Source organism: Vulpes vulpes, chromosome 15 (genome assembly GCF_048418805.1).
Source record: "Vulpes vulpes isolate BD-2025 chromosome 15, VulVul3, whole genome shotgun sequence".
NCBI lineage: Eukaryota > Metazoa > Chordata > Mammalia > Carnivora > Canidae > Vulpes > Vulpes vulpes.
Window position 1 is genome coordinate 71,439,274 of NC_132794.1, and position 25,303 is coordinate 71,464,576.

At 38.3% G+C, this 25,303-nt stretch overlaps 2 protein-coding genes and 1 long non-coding RNA gene across 3 annotated transcripts in view; 2 read left to right on the forward strand and 1 right to left on the reverse strand.

The window, feature by feature from the left end:
* IQCH (IQ motif containing H) overlaps positions 1-7,986 on the forward strand; it is a 211,794-nt gene extending 203,808 nt beyond the window's left edge. Inside the window, exon 13 of the transcript XR_011997435.1 lies at positions 7,915-7,986. The gene's annotated coding sequence lies outside the window, so the exon portion shown is untranslated. The remainder of the gene's footprint in view (positions 1-7,914) is intronic.
* The window catches only part of LOC112930665 (uncharacterized), a 107,117-nt gene that overhangs the window by 72,078 nt on the left and 9,736 nt on the right, over positions 1-25,303 (reverse strand). The gene's annotated exons all lie outside the window — the stretch shown is intronic.
* Positions 14,332-23,011, forward strand: C15H15orf61 (chromosome 15 C15orf61 homolog). The gene is made up of 2 exons (XM_072738915.1): positions 14,332-14,745; positions 19,488-23,011. The coding sequence occupies exons 1-2, from the start codon at positions 14,400-14,402 to the stop codon at positions 19,613-19,615; spliced, it is 474 nt and encodes a 157-aa protein (XP_072595016.1). The 5' UTR covers positions 14,332-14,399; the 3' UTR covers positions 19,616-23,011.

Genomic DNA, 25,303 nt, shown 5'->3' on the forward strand with positions numbered 1-25,303 from the left:
ACTTAAAAATTATAGGGAGATAATTTTTGGTAGTGGTTTGGTGGAGATAATTTGGGGTGGTTCAGTTGGTTAAATATCTAACCCTTAATCTTGAAAAAAAATTTAGGTCATGATCTTGGGGTCATGAGATGGAGCCCCACATCAGGCTCCACATCCTTAAAAAAATTATGGAATAGCTATATAAAGACTTCTATACAACCATTTAAAAAATTATAGGTTATTATAACTACTGTAGGATCTAACTATTCCACTCCTAGACATTTATTTTTCCCAAGAGGAAAAAAAGTATATGTCCGTTCAAAGACTTGTACATGAATCTTCATAGCAACTTTGTGATAGCCCCAAACTGGAAGTAATCCAAATGTCCACCACAATGTAGATGGATAAATTATGGGACATCCTTATAGCAGAATACTACTCAGCAGTGAAAAGGAACAAGTTGTTGATAAAAATCAAAGACATGAATGAATCTTAATATAATTGTGCTGCATGAAAAAAACTTAGATAAAAAAGAGTGCATATCCACATACATAACATTCTAAAAATACAAACTATAGTGCCAAAAGCAAATCAATAGTTTCCTGGAGGTGGGAAGCTGGGGCGAGGTAGTGAGGAGAAACAGGATGATTACAAAGAAGCAGGAGGAAGATTCTGGGGGTGATGGGTAGCTTCACTATGTATTTTGTTGTTGTTGTTGTTGTTGTTGTTGTTGTTGTTGTTGTTTTAGCTTCACTATGTTGACTGTGAAAATGGTTTCTTGGATGTATACATACATCAAAACTTCTTAAACTATATACCTTAAATATGTGCAATGTTTGAAGGTCAATTATATCTCAAAAAGCTGTTTTAAAAAAAATGAACTATGAGAATATAAGAAAATGAAATGGCATTTAATCATTAAGAAGTATGTATTTTTTTCTTTTTCCAAGATTTTATTTATTTTAGAGAGAGAATGAAAGAGAGAGTGGGGTACAAGGAGGAGAGGAGGACAAGCAGACTCTGCACTGAGCATAGAGCCTAATGTGGAGCTTGACCTCACAACCCTGAGATCATGACCTGGGCCAAAATCAAGAGTCTGATGTCCAACTGACTGAGTTACTCAGAGGCCCCTAGGAAGCATATTTTAAAACAGCATGAAGACTAGGACTCCAGTTATAACATTAAAAAATATGACATATATGTATGCATGCACACATACACACACACACATGCACACAGACACAACTCAGACACAGATACTCCGCAGATTGTTAATAGGGGCTACTTCTTAATGATGGAATTTCCTTCTTTCTGTATTTTCTTTTTTATAATGAACCTGTTTTTAATTAATGGAGCAAATGAAACAAAAATTTAATTTGGGGGAGTCTGGGAAAGAAAAATATATGAAGATCTTCATTATAAGTTCTGCTATCAAAAGTGATAATGAACTTAGGGACATGCAGTGGAAATGTCATAACCATCTCCCTCCTCCAAGCTCCCAAAGCTGTTACCAGTTAGCAATGGCTTGTTCCCTAGCATCACAGATTGCAAGTTTCAGTCTAAGCTTAATACCCTTAGTCTGGATATTTGAGAATTCACAGGACTATGACTTTAGTGCTGTATCTGCTCATGTAAACAGAGATGCATGAAAGGGTAAATTCTTTTACCTACAAATATTTGGAGGGACATATAGTGATTAGGTGGCATTTGCAGTTTTCCTAAATGGCTGTGAACACACACACACACACCATTCATTTTAGATTTAAAGGTCTTAATGGGTTTTATTTCCAGCTCTTTCCTTAATGGATAAGTAACTTCTCTTCTCTAGTCCTCAGCTTTCTGGTATGTAAAATAAAGCAGAACTGATATTTAAACTTCCTGACAATTCTAATGATTCTATGCCAACCATTATCAAAGAATCAAAAGAGCAAAACCACTGATACCACACAGGGAGGTAAACTCTTTTAGCTTTCTTCTTCCATTTATCTGAAATCACGGATAATACTTTGTAACTTTGTTCAGCCTCTCTATTTACTATCCAAAATGGCTGGGGTTTTATTTTTTTTTAAGATTTTATTTATTTATTCATGAGAGACACACACAGAGAGAGAGAGAGAGGCAGAGACACAGGCAGAGGAAGAAGCAGGTTCCATGCAGGGATCCTGACACGGGACTTGATCACCTGGGCTGAAGGCGGCGCTAAACCGCTGGGCCACCGGGGCTGCCAGCTGTGACTTTAAAGAGTTACAAAATGTTTTATAATTTTAAGACAGTTCCTTGAGATGTAGTTTCCTCTCAGAAGGAATCATTTTGACTAAAGATAGTAGCAAGCCAAATATATCACTTAGACTGGGATCGTGTCATTCATTCTTTGGTTTTTGCTTGTACTCTCTTAGGTATTGCTACTCACCTAAAGTAATGGAAACATTTTATTTTGAAAGCATTTTATCTGAACTGATTTAATGTGTACCTAGAAGATCTTAGCGCAAATAGATGGGATAGAAATGAAAATCAAAGCTTCCAATGTGCATTTTTGTTTCTGTAAACCCAAAGTATATCTTCTTTTTACACCTGCTTTGCAGGGACAGGATGGAGAGCTGGAGTACAGTCTCTGGGCTTTTCTTTAATTTGTACCTGGACTCAGAAAGAGATGGATGAAGTATTCTGCAACACTCCATTTTGCTGTATAGCAGATGTAGTCCCCAGTGAACTGCATAAAGGAGACATAAAACTCTGAAACTAATTTAACCTGGCATCTTTAATTCCATATTTTAAAGACTCCTAAAATGCAGTGTTTCCTGGGCCATGTCTGTAAGTAGTCAGGCCAGTCTTTCCAGGAAGTGTTCTGCTATCTCTTAGAGGGGCTAGAATAAGGAGCTGAAAGTACAGTGATTCTCTATCCCTTTATGAAGCCCACACTCATTGTTATGGCTAAAACAATTCTTTAAAGTTGCCAGAGCAGAAATCTCTCTGCTTCCTTTATTCTAACAGCTTAGATTCTTGGTACCAACACCATGAAAACAAAAACCACTTATGAATATTTTTCTTAAGATGACTTTGTCTTTCAATATACCTGTACAGTTTTAAAATTTTTCTAATTACAGAAACATATGCTCATGATAAAAAAAAGGATTACATAGCTTCTTAACCAAATAATTTAAAAAAACAAAAACTTCTAAAAAACAGGAATGTGTAGGAAAGAAATTTAAAAATCAACAATCATTTTTTTTTAATGTGGAGGTAGAGCACCTAGCTGGCTCAGTCAGTAGAGCATGCAACTCCCTTGAATTTGAGGTTGTGAGTTCAAGTCCCACATTGGGTGCAGAGATTACATTAAAAAAAAAAATCTTTTTTTTTTGAAAAGAGGCACCTGGCTGGTTCAGTCGGTAGAACATGCAACTCTTAATCTTGGGGTTGTGAGACTGAGCCCCACATTGAGTATAGAGATTACTTAAAAATAAAACATATTTTAAAAATCAACAATTAAAAAAATCAGCAATTATTTCACCACCTAGGGAGAACTACTTAAATCTGGGGGGATACCTGCTATCATTCCTACCTAGGGCCTCTCGATTTACAATTCCTTTTGCCTGGCACACTCTTCTTCCAGAAGTTTGCCTGGCTCATTTACTCCCTGTATTCAGTCTCTGCTCAACTGTCACTAGACCAGAGGGACCCTCCCTAATGTAGCACCCATCCTTACTCTCCATCCTCTTAACTCTACCGTATTTTTCTCCAAAGCACTTAACAATATGTAGTATTACAAAATAGGTTTATTTTTTGTTATCTGTCTCACTGAATGGATTGTAAGTGTAAAGACACAGCCCTGCTCCTACAACAGTACACCTATCACTAGTAAGAGATGCTCCATTAATACATATATTGCATTTGTTTAACAAATATATATTGAGTTCCTATTATATAGAATCTTTTATCTTTGTATGTATAATTTAATAGGATCATACCAGAAATACTGTTTTGCAGACTGTGTTTTTCACTTAGCAATAAATTATGACGACATATCAGAAATTCTTATCCAATGAGATTTCAATAATGGCATAAAGGATGTTAATAATCCCCTATTGTTAGACCAGTACATGGGCACTCTGATGCATCCTTCAAATACATGTTAAGGTCGGGGCAGCCTGGAGGCTCAGTGGTTTATCACCACCTTCAGGCCTTCAGCCCAGGGTGTGATCCTGGAGACCCGAGATCGAGTCCCATGTCGGGCTCCCTACATGGAGCCTGCTTCTCCCTCTGCCTCTGCCTGTGTCTCTGTCTCTCTCTCCCTCTCTCTCTGTGTCTCTCATGAATAATAAAATATTTTTAAAAAGCCATGTTAAGGTCAATGAGGTAAGATAGTTATTAATAATATTAACAATGCCTTATATTCACAGGAACTTTATAAATTATTTTCATATGTCATTTAATCCTTGCAATAAACTCAAAGTAAACAGAGAAGAAACTCAAAGAACTTAAATATATAATTTTCTCCAAAATAGTAACAGGGAGTCCAGACTCAAATAGACCTAGCCCTATCTGTCTCTGCAGCCTAGGCTCCTCATATACCTCACTGTCCCTGGTTGACACCGTTATTTTACAGATGAGTGATCCACGCTTAGAGAAAGGAATAGTGATGTGCTCAGAATCACAGAACTTCTTCAAGAAAGAATACAGGTAGAGTAGAACCTAGGACTCCTGATTCCCTGTCTAAAGCTCTCTCAACTACATGCTGGCTTAATAAAGACGGGGAAAAAAAATCCTAAATTACTGCATAGTCAAATCAGCAAACAATACATGCTGTTATACTTCTCTGAAGATTGCACAGTATATTTGCTTGGTGCTGCGAAGTGCCAACCTGATGACACTTGCAATCCTGAGCTTATTTGATGTGGTTGGGAAGCAAATGAGATTCCAGTGCCCCTGTTGCGCATAGGTGCTCAATGAGCATTTCCTGCATGGTAGGGAAGTGCCCTATATTTACAGTATTTGATCCAGTTTAACAGCAAGATCTAATGTTAACATTAGCCTTGTAAAAGTTTTCACCCTAGTTCACACAAAAACAAGATTCTGGAGATTATGACTAGCAATTCTTCATGAGTTGATTTATCTGAATAAAACCTATAAGGTTTTGAACCATTAAACATTCGATTTAGAAAAAAAAATCTTAGCATACAGAAGAATAAACTGAAAAATGGAACAGATTTGTTTCTTGTAATAATTATGAGCAATATCTCAAACTCAGCATCCTTAGACCATTGAGCTGTGTAGGATGAATGTGCTAATTAATCAATTACTATCCAACAACGTACCCTGTTTATTTACTGAAATGCACCAGAAACGTGTGCAGAACTGGTAATTATTAATCATCTTCAGTAACAAATATGACTCAAGTTCACCTTCATATAATTAATAGAGCATGTAGTTAGCTTTAACATCTTGCTTTATTAGAAATAGCAACAAGGAATTAAAAAAAAAAAAGCTGAACCATAAGTTGTGGTTCACTGAAATGCTGGCTTGTACTAAATGTGCCTATTATCCATAGTGGCGGATTACTCAAACCCATCCAAATTAAGGCCAGAATGCAAAGTTTTTTTCAAACTAAACTTCTTAATTTGAATAAAATTTTAGACTTACCAAGAAGTTGTAAAAGTCCAAAACATTTCTATATATGCTTTACTCATGGTCCCCAAATAAAACCCAATTTTCAGAGCTGATAATTGGCTTAAAGTTGGGATCTTTGTTGATGGTGCCCAAACGTCTTAGCACATTTAAAATGCTCAAGATGGGCAGCCTGGGTGGCACAGCAGTTTAGCGCCGTCTTCAGCCTAGGGTGGATTCCTGGAGACCCAGGATTGAGTCCCACGTCAGGCTCCCTGCATGGAGCCTGCTTTCTCCCTCTGCCTGTGTCTGTACCTCTCTCTCTCTCTCTCTCTCTCTCTCATGAATAAATAAAATCTTTAAAAATAAATAAAAAGAAAATGTTCAAGATATTTTGGAAGTATTTTCAATATACATAGAAATAGTGTTTTACAACAAATTTTGCAAAGTGATCTAGCTTTGAAAATCTTTTTTTTTTTTTGAGTCATCATGTAGGCCCCCAAATTTCCTTTGAGGCAGACTCCTAGGCTAGAAGGGCCATATTTTGGAACTATAATGTTATTTCATGATTATGCAATATCCAAGGGATGTTCAGTTGTGTCAGCAACATTTCAGCTGAGTCTGGCATCACTTGACTCTAACTATGTTCAAAGCATAAGGTTTTGCTTACTGCTAATGAAGGTTCAAATCCCAGCTCTATCACCTGCCTGCTCTGTGACTGCAGTTAACTGTTTCAACTTCTCTACTTTTTGACATTCATTTTCCTCAGCTTGATATTGAGGTAAATGAAGCCCTGCTTTGGAGTGTTGTTTAAATGAGAAAATAGGTTTAAACTGCCTAGCAGGAAGAAATTCTCAGGAACTGAGAGATATCATTATGAGGTATTATTACCCTCTGTGGCCACTTTTAGCTTATGGAACTGAAATGTACATACTTATGCACACACAAGAAAGTATTTCATACAATGGAAACTGCAAATGTAAATTAACATTTTTAAGTTTTCTCCTGTGGGCAGCCCAGGTGGCTCAGTGGTTTGGCGACACCTTCAGCCCAGGGCCTGATCCTGGAGACCCGGAATTGAGTCCCATGTCAGGCTCCCTGCATGGAGCCTGTTTCTCCCTCTGCCTGTGTCTCTGCCTCTCTGTCTCTGTGTCTCTCATGAATAAATAAATAAAATCTTTAAAAAAAAGAAAAGTTTTCTCCTGAAAGGAAAAATTAGATTAAAAATTAATGTTAATTACACAGAAAATTAAAAACTCGTCCCGCCTGAAATACCAGTGGAACATCACTTCAAAAACCTAAACTGACAAATCATAAATCAGTGGGTGGACTACTGTATTTCTATTATCAAATGATTCAAGGCCCCTTTAAATGGAGAGCCCCCTTAGGGCATCTCAGTATTTGTTTATAGATCATTAACTACTTGACAGTGAGACTGGGGAGGGGGCATAAAGGCTTAAGCTGAAGTGCTAAAAGCCACTGTCGAAGGAAGATCAGCAATAAAGCCAAAATATCTTTGTAATTCAGTATGAAAATATGATTTGTGCTACAAAAGTGTCATATGCTTTTCATGCATGTATCTGTTAATAAAACAAAGCATACTTTGCAAAGTTGGGACCATAACTATGACCTATATGACAAGGTAAATTTATTTGGCCATGTTCTCAAATGCTTCCACAAACTGACTACATAGGATTTGTAATATTGGAAACATGCCTATAAAATAGATTGTATTATCTATTAGCATAAATCGCTATCTGGTTTCAAAAAGTGACAAATATGTCTCCTTGCCACTGGATTCTAGCATCCACAGCAAGAGAAAGAAATAGAAATGTTTCCTAATGAAAAGCTCACAGAAAGTTGGAAGGTCAGAATTTTGATTCTTTTTTTTTTTTTTTTTTTTTTTTTAGAATTTTGATTCTTGATTCTGGTATATGATCTTGGGTAGGTTTCTTACCTACTCTATAGTTTAATTTCTCTAACTACCAAAATTAAAATTGTAATTAAATTAAAACCACTTACCCTACATATTACAATTTTTCTCCAACATTCTTCAAACACACTAATGGTATTCACTTTGCCCACTTTTTTTTTTTTTTTCATTTTTTCAAGAAGTTGAGCACCTACCATATTGCAAGTACTGTCCTAGGTGCTAGAATCGCGAAGGTTAACAAAACAGGCATAACCACCTGTCCTTAGGAAGTTTACAAGCCAGTGAGGGGAGAGCTTGAGAATAGTTTAGACATAACATGCAGTTTAGATGAGATCTTGTACCCTATATGTTCACAGTAACATGCTTTACTGAGTAATGCTTCCTGCTACTCTTTGTAACAGCAGCTCCAGCTGGCAACCAACTCCTTGGAGGGTTTCAGAACATCAATCAGTTCCATAGGACTCAAGATCTAGGTAAGAATATGGCAGTTCTTTCCTTTCCTAATGGCTTCTGCCATAACTCAGTACCATGAGAATAACTTTGATAAAGCCAATGTATACTGTCCTTCCCAGGGATGGGATAGGATACAGGAACGGAGCAGCAAGCAAAATTCGCCACTAATGGGAGTGGGCTTGGCTTAGAGGGCACTGAGCTATTAGGGAGATTTGGGTTCCTAGGAAAGCTAGGTCAGTGGCTTTTTGGGGGTATCTGTTTTTAAAGCATGCTGGAATATGAATCAGGGCAGCAGCATCTCTATAATCCTTCTTTCCTTGAATCAAAAGTCCTTAAGTTTCAAATTGAAATTTGTCAATGAAATCCTAAATGTATGGGGCAGCCCTAGTGGTGCAGTGGTTTAGTGCCACCTGCAGCCCAGGGTGTGATCCTGGAGACCAGGGATCGAGTCCCATGTCGGGCTCCTTGCATGGAGCCTGCTTCTCCCTCTGCCTGTGTCTCTGCCTGTGTGTGTGTGTGTGTGTGTGTGTGTGTGTGTGTGTGTGTTTCTCATGAATAAATAAATAAAATCTTTAAAAAAAAAGAAATCCTAAATGTAAACATTTATATCCCTTTTTCAAAATTCCTTTAACTGTCATATGCATCCACTATCTTGCCTATTATTCTCCCTCTGAGAATAGCAGTGAATGAAAATCTACGTGCCTATCCAACTTTCTTTTAAATCACATCATTCGAAATATGTGAGTAAATCATAATCTCACAGCAAGGTTGTAAAAACAATGTGAGAATATTCTATATGTGTACCAGGTCATGTTTGGGTCATGTCCACTATACATGTTCTCTACATGTATTTTTTAATAAACACTAGTAATAGGATGTATTAATATGTAATATTACCTGTAGAATTCATTCTGTTTCAAACTTTTTTTGTTTCAAACTTTTTATTGAAGTATAATATACATACAGAAAAATGCACATACCATACATGTTCAGTTAGAAGAATTCTCGAGGCACCTGGGTGCCTTGCTTAAGTATCTGAGTCTTGATTTCAGCTCAGGTTTTGATCTCAGGATCATGAGTTTGAGCTCTGTACTGGGCTCCATCATGGGTATGGAACCTACTTAAAAGAAAATTTTTTTCACAAATTGACTACACCCATTTTAACAGAACCCAGATCAATTACAGGTACATGAATCATAATAAATATACCACTATGGTGGGGATGTTGATAATGGGGGAGGCTATGAATGTATGCGGCAGAGGGTATATGAGAAATCTCTGTACCTTCCTCTTAATTTTTTCTGCGAGCCTAAAATTACTCTTTAAAAAAAGTCTTGGGGCACCTGTGTGGGTCAGTCAGTTAAGCCTCTGCCTTTGGCTCAGGTCATGATCCTTGGGTCCTGGGATTGAGTCCCATATCTGGCTCTCTGCTCACTGGAGAGTCTGTTTCTTCCTCTGCCCCTCCCCACCCCTCCCTTACTCATGCTCTAATAAAATCTTTTTTTTTTTTTTTAAAAAAAGGTCTTTTTAAAAAGTAGTATAGAAATAAATGAACAAAAGAAGAGAATAATTCCAACCCCCAGGAAGTCCCCTCATAGTCACTGGCTACTCCCTAGACCTCCACCCCTGGTAAGGGTGATCACTATCCTGCCTTCTAACAGCAAAGGTGAATTTTGGCCAGTTTTGATAACTTATGGAAATGAAATATTGTAAGTACTTTAGTGTCTGACTTCTTTCACTCTTATGTACATGAGATTCCTGCATGCTATGTACAATTATGGATCATTCTTTCTCATTGCTATATAGTATTCCATCAAGTGACTATGCCACAATTTGTCTATCTACTCTACTGTTAACAGGCATGTAAGTAATTTCCAGGTTGACTATCACAAATATGAATAGTGCTGCTATGAATATTCTGCTGTAGGTCTTTTGGAAAACATGTGCAGGGCAGCCCAGGTGGCTCAGCGGTTTAGCACCGCCTTTGGCCCAGGGCATGATCCTGGAGACCCGGGATCGAGTCCCACGCCAGGCTCCCTGCATGGAGCCTGCTTCTCCCTCTGCCTGTGTCTCTTCCTCTTCTCTCTCTCTCTCTCTCTGTCTGTCTCTCATGAATAAATAAATAAAATCTTTAAAAAAAAAGGAAAACATATGCACACAATTTCTGCAGGGCATTATTATAGACTGAATGTTTGCATCATCTCAAAATTTACATGTTGAAGCCCTAATGCCCAATGTGACAGTAGTTGGAGAAAGGGTCCCTGAGGAATAAAAATTAAATGAGGTCATAAGAGTTGGACCCTAGTCTGATAGGGCTAGTGCTCTTACCAAGGAAGACACCAGAACTAGCTCTGTTGGCCATGGGAGGATATACTGAGAAAGAGTTATAAGCCAGGAAGAGAACTCTCTCTGAAGAACCCAATCAGCCAGTATTCTGATCTTAGGCTTCTCAGTCTCCAGAACTGTGAATAACAAATTTCTGTTATTTAGGCAGCCCATCTCTGTTTTTTTTTTTTTTTGTTATAGCCTCATAAATATTTATCCAAGAGTGTCATGGCTGGGTCATAACATTACTTATAATATTATATAGGCAGCTGAATACATACTGCCAAAATTTTTCCAAATTACTTGCCAGCAGTATATATAAAAGTTCTAATTGCTGCATATCTTCACCAACATTCAGAACTTTCCATCTTTTCTACTTCAGGTACTTTGGTGGATGTGTAATGGTATCACATTGTGGTTTTAATGTCTACTTTTCAGATGATTGTTGAAATTAAGTAATTTTCCCCATGTGTATTGTACATTGGGATATTTTCTGTTGTGAAGAGGCCATTCAAATATTTTGTTCACCTTTCCATTGGCCTGTCTTTTTAAAATGATTTGTTCTAGATACCAAATGCTTTGTCAGAGACATGTATTGCAAATACTTCTCTCACACTATGGATTGCTTTTTGGTTCTCGTAATGAACAGAAAGTCTTAATTTTAATATATTCCAATTTATCAATCTTGAAGAACTCAATTTTTAAAAGATTGTATTTATTTATTTGAGAGAGAGAGAGAGAATGCATGGGAGGGAGAGGTAGAGGGAGACAAGCAGACTCCCTGCCGAGCCTGGGCTCTATCCCAGGACCCTGAGATCATGACCTGAGCCAAAGGCAGATGCTTAAGCTTGACTGAGTCACCCAAGTGCCCTAAGAAGAATTCATTTTTTAACTTGTTCTGAACACCTATAGCATCCTAGGTGCCCTTAAAATAAAACAAGGCTAAATCCCTTCTTTCTAGGACAAACATCATATTCACACACAAGCTAAATGCTATACACAGCATCACTCTTCATAGTTATTTTTAAGGGGTTCCTTCCAAAGAGGTATGCCATTTCTCCATGTTTTGTGTAAAACTAAATATTTATATGTTTACTCCATTAATTCTTAATTGTTGGATATAATGTTTTTAAAACATTGACTTAAGCTTTTGAATGCCAACTTCTAAGCCCCTTTGTTTTATGACCATCAAGAACTGGAACTGATCTGAGTTGTGGATTTATTGACAGATTATCTTATTTTAATTATGAAAATGGCACTGTATAATCTTAAAGTCAGAAGAGATAGCTAGAAGTCATGCTTTCCAGCTCTGTATCTTTAGGTTAAGATAATATTTCATTCAAACACTCCTGAATACCTGAGTATTCAGGTATTCAGATAGATCCACCATCATCTGCTTTCTTTGAAGTAATTTTCTACCTTAGGATAGAAGAGAGAGGGAGATAGTCATGGAGCCTTGAATTAAGGAAGCCATCACTGATGAGGTTCTTCCAAGAGACCATCTTCCAGTAGAAATATTTCAGTTCCCTAGCCCTTTTCCCAAGCCTTCAAGGGAGAATGCAGTGAAACCTAATCTAAATATGTGGCTCTCTTTATCAGTGGTTTGTTTTATTTTTTACCTTATATATGCCACAGAACTTAGAGTTTCTCAGATATACTTCAGGTTTCACAAATGTTTGACTCAAATTTCACTTTTTAAAATAGATTTTCATACTGCCAAGAGATAATGCCAAAATTTAACACATTGCCAACTGCTCACACATTAATTTCAGGTTAAGTAATCTTAGTGAGGATCTTAGAATTTCCTCCTCCTGCCATCTTTGTAATTGAAGTACCAAGATTTCAAGATAAATCATTTTAAGGCAACTCTAATTTGCATCCACTTGTCTACACAGATCAGGATATTCTTGATAGTGTACAACCCAAACAAAAGAATATGAAATAAACTATCCTGAGGCTGCTTATAGTCCTCCTAAATGCAACTGTTGTCCATAACCCCAAACCTGGCAAATTTTCAAGCATAAAATAGCAGAGTCAAGCCTTCAGTGACAGTGGGGCCTTTATGACACTCTAGCCAGACTAGTTTCTCTTAGTCTCTTCCATCCGCAGACTCCCTTGGTTCCTTCCCATTTTCTGAGCTTGGTTCCACAGACTTCCTGTTTATTACTTTAGCTACCCAATTTCCTTCTGATAAACACCTCGTCTACTAAAACAAAACAAAACAAAAAAACCCAAGGCAATAACAAAAGAGCCTTTTAAAAAAACTTTACCTATAAAGTTAACATTAAAAATTTGAACTTATGTTTAACAACAAAACAAGTTTTCACGTACTTTATATGCTGGGGTTCAATGACAGATTTTGTTTGGAAAAGACTGCAATGCGTTTCAAATTTTAATTTGAAAATCACAGTGCTGAATCACCTCCCGGACCCCTGCCGTAGCCTCCTTTCAGCCTTTTCTGTTGCAAGTCTAACCACATCATGCCTCCATCTAAAATCTTTTTTAAAACTTTTACTAACAGGGAATTCGATAATGTAAAGTTCAAATTATCTGCAGGACTACAAGTCCCCTCAGAATTGGGCACATGGTAGCAGGTGCTTGATGTTTGTTGAATGAGTTATTAAAAACTAGAAAATGTAAAAATTAGCCACACAATCCTACATCCTTCCCTCGAGTTTCAACAATAGTAAGTTGTTAAGTGGTGCTTATACATAATTATATTATTTACATATAATGCTTTCCAGACGCATCTTCTCTTCTTCTTTTTTTTTTTTTTTTAGGATTTCGTTTATTTATTCATGAGAGACAGATAGAGGCAGAGATACAGATACAGTAGAGGGAGAAGCAGGCTCCCTGCAGGGAGCCCTATGTGGGACTCAATCGCAGGTCTCCAGGATCACGCCCTGGGCAGAAGGCAGGTGCACAACCGCTTGGTTCCCCCCCCCCCCCCCCCCCGTGTCCCTAGACACATCCATCTTATTTACCGATGGTTTCTCCAACACAAGATGAGTTTAGGATAAAGAGGAAGACATGCTTCTTTAGAAAGCAGGTGGAGATCAGCTATTACATCAAGTGGCCGTGAAGGTTGAGAGGAGGTTTTCCTAAAGTTACTATTTTTAGGACTGATAGTGGGTAGCTGAGGATTACAAAGCTTTATGACTAGAAAATACCCCGGCTTGGCATTCACCAAGCCTAGGAGGGAGGCACAGGTGCACCTGTGGGCGAAGCGCAGAGAGCGGTAGGAAGTTGTTTAAAACTTTCTATTTTGGGGGGCCGCCCCCGGGTGGCTCAGCGGTCGGGCGTCTGCCTTCGTCCCAGGGCGCGATCCTGGAGTCCCGGAATCGAGTCCCGCGTCGGGCTCCCTGCGTGGAGCCTGCTTCTCCCTCTGCCTGTGTCTCTCATGAATAAATAAATAAATAAAATATTTTTTTTTAATGAAAAAAACAAAACTTTCTAGTTTTTACTTTTATGATTTATAACCTTTACTTCGAACTACCTGAGGCTTACCCTAAACAGCGACCACGACAGAGAACACCTACACATAAAAAGCGCTTCCTGACTCGCCAGTGCAAATCTGGGGACTTGCTTCCCCCAGGACACCTGGCCAGGTGTCTCCTCAGCGACGCCAGGTAGGCGGGTTACGTGAGCCCCAGGCCCGGAAGGGAGATCTGGGTGCCAGTTCTGCCTCCTCACTACGGGGATTATTTGTCTTAATTTACCTCACGCCCCTACTGATAAACCTCCGGAATCCCGCCCCAGCTCACCTCACCTCACCTCACGGCCCAGGCGGCGTGAAGTCACCTGTGAGGATTTCTTTACCTCCTTGGCCCGGCTGACCCTCACCCTCCGCGCGCGTCACTCCGCCGGCGCCTCCGCCTCCTCCGCGCCCCCCGCCCCCCTCTCCGCGGGAGCCCGCGAGACCCTCGTGCGCACGCGCCGCTGCGCCCCGGGGGGCTCTCGCGCACTCGCGCACTCGCGCGGCGCCCCCTGGGCGTCCCCGCCGGCTCGCCCCAGGGCGCGTGCGCGCGTGCGCGCTCGGACGGCCCCGCCCCCAAGCGGCGCGCGCCCCGCGGCGGCCGAGGGGGCGGGGACCGGAGCGGGGCCGGCCATGGAGCCCCTGCGGAGGGCCCACGAGGCCGCGGTCCGGCTGCTGCTGTGCGGGCCCTGGGCCTCGGGCGCCGCCTCCCGCCCGAAGCCCCGCGCCTCGGAGGTGCTGACGCGGCACCTGCTGCAGCGGCGCCTGCCGCACTGGACTTCCTTCTGCGTGCGCTACAGCGCCGTCCGCAACGACCAGTTCGGCCTCTCGCACTTCAACTGGCCGGTGCAGGGCGCCAACTACCACGTCCTGCGTACCGGCTGCTTCCCCTTCATCAAGTACCACTGCTCCAAGGCCCCCTGGCAGGACCTGGCGGCGCAGGACCGGTTCTTCACGGCGCTCAAGGTCGTCAACCTGGGTGAGTGGCCCCGGGCGGGGAAGCGCGCCCCCGGGGCAGTGGCATCGGTGTTTGCAAAGCACGACGCGGCCGCGGCTCAGAGGCCGAGACCCCGGCCCCAGGTCGGGCCGCGGCTGCGCGGGGGAGCCCCGCCTCGGCCCCGCGCACCTGCGGTCCGCAGACTCTGCCTCCGCGTCCCACCCGCGCTTCGGCCGCGGTGGTTTGGATTCCCTCCCCTCCCCCACCCCCTCCCCCACCCCCTTCCACCCCTCCCCGTAGGTGCTTGCTGGAGTCCATGGTTCCCAGGAAAGTAGGGCTTCGGGGATCCCTGGGGGGCTCCGCGGTTTGGCACCTGCCTTCGGCCCAGGGCGTGACCCTGGAGACCCAGGATCGAGTCCCACGTCGGGCTCCCTGCATGGAGCCTGCTTCTCCCTCTGCTTGTGTCTCTGCCTCTCTCTCTCTCTGCCTCTCGTGAATACATAGGTAAAGCCTTTTAAAACAATAAATAAAGTAGGGCTTTATCCCAGACCTGTAGGGTCTTTATCCAGATCTGTAGGGAGGGACCACACTGCATCACCCCTCTGGGGCGGAGGCCTTCCCTCCCTCCTCACCTGCTGCAGCTCCTGCCCAGGATCACCCCTACCTTGGGCAGTGAGAAGGCCGGTGTAAGGAAACGCCCCCACTGCGAAGTGGCTCTGCAGTCAGGAAATAATCTTACTGAAATGGCAGGATTCCACCCCGGTACCGTCCTCTTCCTCGCCGCGTTCCTTATTATAAAAACTGGAACTACTTTCTGAACTTCATTATTTTCTTTATATGAAACCCTAGCAAGTGCGCTTTACTGAAAGCACGAAAGGTTTTCGCCAGTCGTTTCAGCTTCTTTTAGGTGTTAGGCCTCAAGGGTACTAAAATATTCTGCCTCTTAATATCTCTGTGTGTTGTTTGTTTGTTTGTTTGTTTTAATGGGAATATTCTAATTCTGGGAGTATTTACTCTTGCTGGATGCTTATTTTCTTTGGGCTAATGACAGAAGAGGCATGAACATTGCACAGGGGCACATCGTGTGTATCTGTATCGAGAGGCCTCAAGATGTTTTGAACCTATTAATAAGTTAATCCCACATTGATCCAGATTTTAGTAATTCGGGATCTAGATGTGGGGGCTGAACCATGTTAGCCAACCAGTTTTTACAACCAGAGTTAAAGCTGAACCCCCTGTGCACCTGCGCTGGTATTATTATATAATCTGATGGCTCATTAAATTTAAATATGGTATTTATGTATTTTTGCTTATAATAACTCACATATGTCTTGTCATGGGAATTTTGAGCCATTGGTCTACTGAGGTTTTCCTGAGTTCATTCCACCAAGGAGAAGATTATTTAGCAATGTGTGATTCTTTAAAAATGTCTGTTTGGCTGATGGACTATAAAGAGCCTGCCCACTAATTTTGAGGTTGATTGGAAGTTGAAGGGTAAGCTCACTTCGAAGAGTCGATTCAAAATTATTTGGAAAGACTGGAGTGATGAATAGATTGAGGAAGATGTTTATCTTAGAGTTTTCAGAATCAGAAGCAGTCATTCATCCCCAATGTAAAAAGTAACAGGTTAGGAAAAGTATAATTGGAAGATAATAGGTAAACTATGAATGAGCCAAATGCCTTTTAAAGAAATTTTTCATTTAAAACTTAACACTTTAAGAACACCCTGATGATTAGGGGCTTCTCTTTTAAATATAAATATGAAGAAATCCAAAGAAAAGTAAAATACACAGAACATCGTCACACAAAGAAGTGAAACATTTTGAGGAAAGAAACAACAGCTGTAGTTTCTTTATGTGGAAGAGAAGGCTGAAGAGTGATTTAATGGTCTTTTGGAAATTCGAAAAATCCTGCCTAAAGGGGAATAAGACTTTTAAGTTAAACAAAAAAGGAAAACTTTCTGCTCACGCATGCTTTAATACAAATTGGCTTTTACTGATAAAGGGAATTTTTCCTGGACTTTTTAAACAGTAATGTGTTCACCAATTTGGTAATGTTTATTTCTTCTTTTTTTTTTTTTCTTTTTGTCTTAAGGTAGGGAATTAGATAATGAATTCTTTCCTGTTCTGGGATGTATAGTTGCCTCTCTGGATCATCAAGTACCTATTCTATTAATAAAAATACTTAGGATTTTATTCCTCTTATTCCCTTCTAAAGTGGCAATTATCAGAGTCATTCATTTTTCTCTTTGGTAAATAATAAAGATTTCTCTTTTACCATTTGTTCCCTTTCTCCCTCTGCCTTCCCTTCAAAGGAAGCTGACATTTTACTGATGGTTTATCAGTCGGGGTATCCTGCTGGGAAGTAGATTGAGATTTAAGAAAAGCAACTTACCATTGGAATGAATGGGTAATCGGAGACTTGCTAAGAAGTTCTAATTTTTTTTAAGTGCTTAATTTGACAGTGGTTTACCTACTGTTCAGCTGACTCAAAATGAATTATGCAAAGAACTGACTTTCATGTTCATTTTGATGTTATGTTTCAGTCTGGGAAAAATTTAATTTCTTTTTATTTTATTTTAATTTTTTAAATTTATTTATGATAGTCACAGAGAGAGAGAGAGGCAGAGACACAGGCGGAGGGAGAAGCAGGCTCCATGCACCGGGAGCCCGATGTGGGATTCGATCCCGGGTCTCCAGGATCGCGCCCTGGGCCAAAGGCAGGCGCCAAACTGCTGCGCCACCCAGGGATCCCAGAAAAATTTAATTTCTAATGGAATTTTATAGACTTTATAGCATATGTGATATAGATAAAGAAAATTATTTTTTTATGTTTAAATTATGGAAGTGGCAAATCTCCTCATTTTAGCTTGACTGCATTAAGTAGACTGCAGGAAAAAAGAAAAGAATTTCTGACTCCTGTATCACACCCTGTCAAACTGCATTACTGATAGTGGTTCCTCGCTGTTTCTTAATAAGAGACCATGCAATTATTATAAGCTGGTAATCTGGTCCATTCTCCATTTTAATTGAAAAAATATTGACCATTGATTTGTGTGGTTTTTAAAACGTGTCCATATTTTAACTGGAAACTGATAAGTACTATAAAACAACATTTCAGTTTCACCAGCCATTCCTTAAATCTATATCCTTAGCATTGGTTTAAAAGGTATATTTTACTGTCAGTATATTTAGAAAATTAATAATTGTTTCTAGAACCCATTTTTTTCTCCCTCCATTGATTTTCAGCTCTAAAGTTGTGATACTGTATTTTAAATTTGTTTTTTATTTCAACTTCTCCACCTACTCTTCACTCACTTCTGCTTTGTTTTCTTGTCCACTTCCCTACCCATGCTCCAGTTGCCTGTTTTTTCTTCTTTTTGATAAATAGCTTTATGATGCCAGCTTCTGTCACTTTTTGGTGATATTCCTTTGAAGCATTCAGAGATTTTTGGGGGGTATTACCAAGGCAAAGAAGGCAATATACTGTCACAGATTTCATTTGGAGTCCCAGGGAACCCTGTGATAGTGACAAACTGTGACCCAGTATATTCCTAAAAATAGAGGTGCCAGCCTGAATGGGCGTGTTTGCCTGTTCTCATTGCCAGCTAGTGATGCTTCTCCTGATTAATCTCTGGCATCACAGTGGTTGGAATGCCGCTTCAGGGAATAAGCACAAAGTAGTCCAATGCACTTACACACTCAAAACGAGCATAACACAGCAAATATATTCTTGCAGAAAGAATAAAAATTTAGCAATATGATTAGTCCTGAGCATATGATTTCTCTATTAACTAGAAAGAGGGATTTTACAAATGTACATTCTTCTTCTAAATTGTCGTTTTTCTGTCCAACTCCTACACAGGAACAATAAAATTAATACTTCTGTGGAGCATTCAGTATTTGTTACTGATTCATATGCCTGCGGTTTTATACATGTTTTTAATATGTTAATAGTCATTGATTTTAAATAAGTGCCTTAAAAAAGATAGGAGCTGTGAAAGTTTATTTTGTGTCCAATATAGTGTCATATGCATGAGTGCTTAATCCATTATGTCTGGTTAGTATATCTTTAGTTTCCTGTATTGCAAACAGTAACTAATCTCAAATATAACAGCAAAATCTTGTCAAATGGAAACATTCCAAAGAAGAAACATGTTGGAATCTACTCTATACCTATTTCAAATAGGCTGAAACAAGATTGTTTTCAAGTCGGTTGTAAAAATACTCATGGGAATATTTCTCATACCTGTTATAGTAAAATCTTCCTTAGAGTTAGGTTTTTGCCTTAGGTTTAGTAGACGCCTCTTTGACCCAGTTTCTTTTAAGTTGTACAAAAAATTACTTTAGCCATCAGTGTTACTTTCTAACGTAAAGCACAGTAAAGTTGACCTAGTAATTTACTCTCAAGGCCTATAATCCAGAGCATCTATAACTAAATTAATGAATATTCTATTTGCTTATTTGTGAAAAGAATATAGAATTACTTCATAATGACTTGGAAGTAATGAATTAATACTTATAAAGTGCTTTGAATTAAAATTTAAACCAGCCTTATCCACAGTTTTAAAAATCTCTAGGCTCACACAGTTGTTACCATGTACCACAAACTGATGAAATTGAACTCTTAGATAATTAGTCTTTACTCGTATCTTTATATTTTCATAACTTTACAATTTGTTGATGTTGCTGAAAAGTGCTTTGTGATTTGTACTGTGACAAATACGTGGATGCATGATTAATAAGCATTGATGTCCATAAATAACATATTCATTTATTTTCTAGGTATTCCAACTTTATTATATGGACTTGGCTCCTGGTTATTTGCTAGAGTCACAGAGACTGTACATACCAGTTATGGACCAATAACAGTTTATTTTCTAAATAAAGAAGATGAAGGTGCCATGTATTGAAGGTGTTCATCGAAGAACATAATTATCAGTGGATTTTCTCTTATGTGTATGTGCAATGTTTATTTTTGACCCTTTAAAATAAAACTTTTGCAAACACCTTTTTCTTTCTACAGTGTCGGGTTCTTTAAGATGAATCATTGCCCCCAAGAGGTAAAGCTTTTCATACATTGTTACATATTGTATGCTTAGTTTAGCCAATGGGAACTACAGATGCATGAAGCATATACCAATTTTTATTCCTAGAATTAGGTTAAATCACAGATAAAAAATGATCATAACATATATATACACACATACATATGTATTCTATATTTAGGTATTAATTTAAATCGATTCTTTGAAGATAAAATGGAGACATCCACACAAAGAAGGGAGGGGACAAATCTTTTATATGATACTGAAAAAAGAAGTAAAGGATTTTAGGATATATGTGGAGATAACACCATTGTCAAATCCAAAACTGATGAATTCTCATTGAAACGCGAAATCTAATCTATTCAGCTGCTAGGATTTTCAATGGGAATGTTTTAAAGTTAAAGCCCTTGTGCCATTTACCTGGATGACAGGTCTAGATGTAGTGTTGAAACTTCTTGTTGCCTAAACATCCAATACCATACTACTTTCTAAAAAATAATGACTCTGGTTAATGTAAATGTAGCAAGACGAATGAAATTAGGACTTACTAAAAGTTAAAATAGCATGCTGATCAAGCTGTAAGAACAATTAAGACCTAGAAAGACCCAGAAGAATAAATTTGGTGACGGTTTATAAAAGCAATTAGCTGAAATGGTACATATCCATACACTTCTTTGGCGATGGGAAATGGGCTGAAATTTTAAAGACCTGATGGCAGTTTTGTGTTAAGATTTTATTAAGTTAATTGCATTTTTGAAAGCAAAGTCATTAAAAAAAAAATTTATCCTTGGGGGTAGTTACAAAATACCCAGACGAATGGTAAATTTCAGAAATTTGGAGTAATTTAGGGAGAACTAAGTAGAACTATTTAATTTCTAAACCAATGGGTGTTTAAGATTTATGATCTCTCCCATAATTACAAACATGCATTATATATCATTTTATGTTAATGTTTTGCTGATACTCTGCAACATTCACACATTATTATAGCAAAATATTTTATAAAATACAATCTAACCAGCATTTGGGTGCTTGCTCCTGGCAAATCAGTAGAGATAATGAGTGGCAGGGACTGAGGTGAAAATACCAGAATAAAGTAATACAAACTGAGTTTGCTAAAGATGGTGGTTTTAAATGAGCTGCAGAGAGTGAGCTCTTCTTCAAATATATGTAGTGTTCCCTTGTCTAAAAGTAATTCTAAATAACCCTTTAATCAAAGAAGTACTTAATGCCAATATATTTAGTCCAGAAGAATATACTTGACACTACTTAAATGAATGGCTTACACAAAGGAGATAGTGTTACATTAAGCTTCATTAATAATAAAACTGACTATTAGCATTTTGCAAGGAAGGCTAGAACTGATTTCCCCTGTAATGGGCAATGTTAAATAACTATAGCTCATAAGTTTTAAGTCAAATAGTGCTCATTCACTGTTGCTGGTCTTGTCAATACTTGCTGTAAAGGTTTGGTCCCAGCACAAGGCTGATAAAATGGTTTTTAATTACCAGACTATAAATACAGCTTTTCAGTAGAGTTGCACTTCTTTTCACACTGGCCTGTTTGATTTCTGATAATTTGTACTGCTGACTCTGCTTACCTGTTTTTCAATAGCTATAGTCACTGTGACTTCTTGTCCATATAGTGATAGGTAAGTCTCCTTGGAGAAGATCTTGACAAACTACCCTATTGATCTTTGTAATTCTCTGCTGCTTGCAGCATTAAATAGAGCCTTGATTTCTTGTCTCCTGTGCTCACTGTGTAACAATTAAGCAAATGTAATATTTTCTTGTATTACATGAAAATCAATAGACCTCTTGCTCTCATGGAGTTGATCATGGTGAAGGATGAACTCAACAATGGCTAAGGCCATACTTCAAATATTAAAATATCATTCATTGGATTTATTAAGTCCTACAGTGAAACGTTTAGTCTAAAAATGCTCCCCATTGAACAGTAATGGTTTAAGTTTTTCCTTTAAAGTTGAATATGACATGGAAGCATTGTGCCCTAAAAGGGATAAAGTATAAATGCTAGAAGTCAGGAGATTGATTCTATTTTTAGGGTCAGTGCTGTATTACTTTTTGACCTCAAACTAATGACTCCTTTGTGTCTTAGTTTTTCCACCTGTAATCTGAGAACAAAACAAAAAACCTTTCTACTTTAAAATGTATGATAAATATGCTTGTAAGCAAATGTCAGTTTTATTTCAGTAAAAGCTTGTTTGTAATCATTCTTCCTTTCCATATGTATTTATATGTAAAGAACTTCATTAATGAAAGAAGTTTAAAAATAAGGTGAGAGAAAGAAAGGAAGAGACACACTGAGGCATTGTATGTATGCCTGCATGAGAGCTGATTATGCCTGAGATGGCAGAAAGGGTTCTGAGTTGACCCTGTCCTTCTGGATGTTAGGAATATCCTTAGTTGATGAAACAACCCAAAACAGCTTTTTTGCCAATATTTCTTTGATGGGATTTTGTCTTTTCCAGGCAAAACTATTTTTTTAAGGAAGATGAGTTTTAGTATAACATTTTACAAATCCTCTATTATTCCTTCTATGCAAATCAATTATCAAGTGCTGGAAGAAATTTATGGACAAAATTTTTAGTTCCTGTGTAAACTGTGAGCCACCATAAAGATGCAATAAGAATTGGGGGCATGAAAGAGGTTGCTAACATAAACATCCCTAGTTTTTCAGTGCTAATGTCTTAACATACCAAAATGACAAATAGTTATTTCTTTTATCACCCTTTTTTGGTCACACATATTTTGTTAATTGTTGACTTCAGTAAAAAATTGAAACATTTTTTTTGAAACATTTTTTAATTATTAAAAGCCATATGTATTTCTTTAACAATGTACATTTCATTTTTTGTCATTTATATTTATGTTCACTCAAAACTAGAAGAACAATAATGCTTCATGAAATATCTCAATTCTATTAAAGAATGAATGACATTTAAATGGATGTGGTGACATCAAGACAAGGATCTTGGTTTCATTTCATTTAAAAGCTAATGCAGATAACAGAAACCTTATCCTAAAGTCAGTAGATCAGGTATCTACTTTTTTTCAGCTCTTACCATTCAGACAGTAATGATGTTTGAGGGCATCTTAACCTAAATGAGTACTTAGCATTACATCTCACCTGGGTCAACAGTCTAGGGTATCAAAGTTAAACTGTGTTACTGTAAATTAATGGAAAATGTAACTGCACTTTGCTGAAAGATCAATGTCCAATAAAGGCTGCACAATCAAATCTTGTTGCAATGATTGAGGTCTTTAATTGCCTTTCAAAGATAAGGTGGTAATCAACACAGCTTTAACTGATTTTTTTACTAGTTCAATTACATGCTAATGACTAGTGCCAAGTCAGAATCTTTAACTACTTATACTTATTAAATCTTATGTTAGTAATGAAAAATTACTTGAGCTACACAATCGATAGAACACAAATCTTAATTACTATATTTCACTTTTATACTATTTTATGTGCTTGACAAATGTTTCACAAGAGCTTTCCCAACAATAAGAAGTGTTATTAGTAGTGACTATGGTCCACAGAGTATTTTTGTAATATAAATTAGAGATGTTGAGAAAAATTTTTTTCTTTAAATTAAATTGTGGCTAAAATAGTTTCCAACTGACACAAGTTTGACTCTCCAGCTACTTCTCAGAACTCTGTTTTGCTAATTGAGAAGGCATTTAATACAACTGGGATAAAATAAACCCATATGGTTTTTGGTGTGTTTCTAAAAGTTCAGTTAGTTTTCTAGTAAAGAAATTATTTTGTGGGGGCACTTGGGTGGCTCAGTTGGTTAGGCATCTGCCTTCCACTTAGGTCATGATCCCAGGGTTTTGGGATCAAGCCCCACATCAGGCTCCCTGTTCAATGGGGAGCCTGCTTCTCCCTCTCCACCCTACTTGTGCGCTCTCTCTCTCAAGAGAGAGATCTTTTTAAAGAATATCTTTTTAGAAAGAAAAAAAAATTGATTTTGTGTAGAGTCTGCTATAAAATCTTATTTGGGGAAAGAATAAGTTAGTATAAGGGAAATGAGAAACGAAAAAAATAAATAAATTGGACTTCATCAAAATTTAAAACTTTTGTGCTTCAAAGAATGCTGTCAAGAAAATAAAAACATGACTGATGGTATGGGAGAAAATATTTGCAAATCATGAATCTGATAAGGGACTTGCAGCTAGAATATATAAAGAACTCTTATAACTCAACAACCCAATAGAAAAATAGATTTGGACAGATATTTCTCCAAATGAGTTATACAAATTTTTGCTTTAAGCACATGAAAAGATGTTAACATTAACTGTTAGGGAAGCACAACTCAAAACCACAATGAGATACTACTTCACACCTACTAGAATGGCTATAATCCCAAGATAGTGATACCCAGTGTTGCCAAGGATGTCATTTATTTCAAGAAATTGGAACCCTCATGTATTACCAGTGGGAGTGTAAAATGATACAACTTTGGGAAAGTTTGGCAGTTCCTCAAAATATTAAGCATGAAATTACTGTATGACCCAGCAATTCTATTCCTAGGTATATATGGTGGAGAATTGAAAACATGTTCACACAAAAACTTGTACAAAAATGTTCATAGTAGCATTGTTCATTCTAGCCCCAAAATGGAAACAACCCAAACAGCCACCAGTTGATGATGCATGAATAAAATTTGGCATGTTCACACAAAGGAATATTATTCAATCAAATAAAGGAATGATGAACTGATAAACACAACACGTAATGAAGCTTGAAAGCATCATGCTAAAGGAAAGAAGCCAGTCATTAAAGACCACATATTACATCATTCCATTTATCTGAAATGTCCAGAAGGGGTAAATCAACAGAACCAAAGTAGATTAGTGATTAGCAGATCAGTGATTAGAGTCGAGAAAAGAGGAGAATGGGAGAAAATGGGCAGTGACTGTTCATGGGTATGGGGTTTCTTTTTAGGGTGACAAAACTGTTCTAAATTTGATTGTGGTGACGGTTGCACAATCCTGCAACTATACTCAGACCATTGAATCGTGCATTCTAAATGGAAGACTATGGCGTGTGAATTATCTCTCAATGAAACTTAAAAAATTAGTAAAGAGGAAAGAGGAAAAGGGCAATTAGTATTTAATGTGATATGGTTTCATTTCTCAAGATGAAAAAAGGTCTGGAGATAGTTGGTACTGATGGATGCACTGTAATGTGAATGGTAATGCGACTGTACTTGATACCACTGAACTATACACTTAAAAATGGTTAACATGGTGCAGTTCCTCAGTGGCTCAGGTAGTTGAGGGTAGGACTCAGTTTCAGCTCAGGTCATGATCCCAGGTCCTGGGATCCAGCCCCACATTCAGCTCTGTGTTCAGTACCCGGTCTGCTTGAGATTCCTTCCCTTTCCCTCTCCATCCTTCTCTACTCCTCCCTTTTTTCTCTTTGTAATAAACAAACAAACAAAATCTTCTAAAAAATGGTTAACATAGTGAATTTTGTGTTATATGTATTTTACTACAAATAAAAAATTTCTTAAATTGTAAA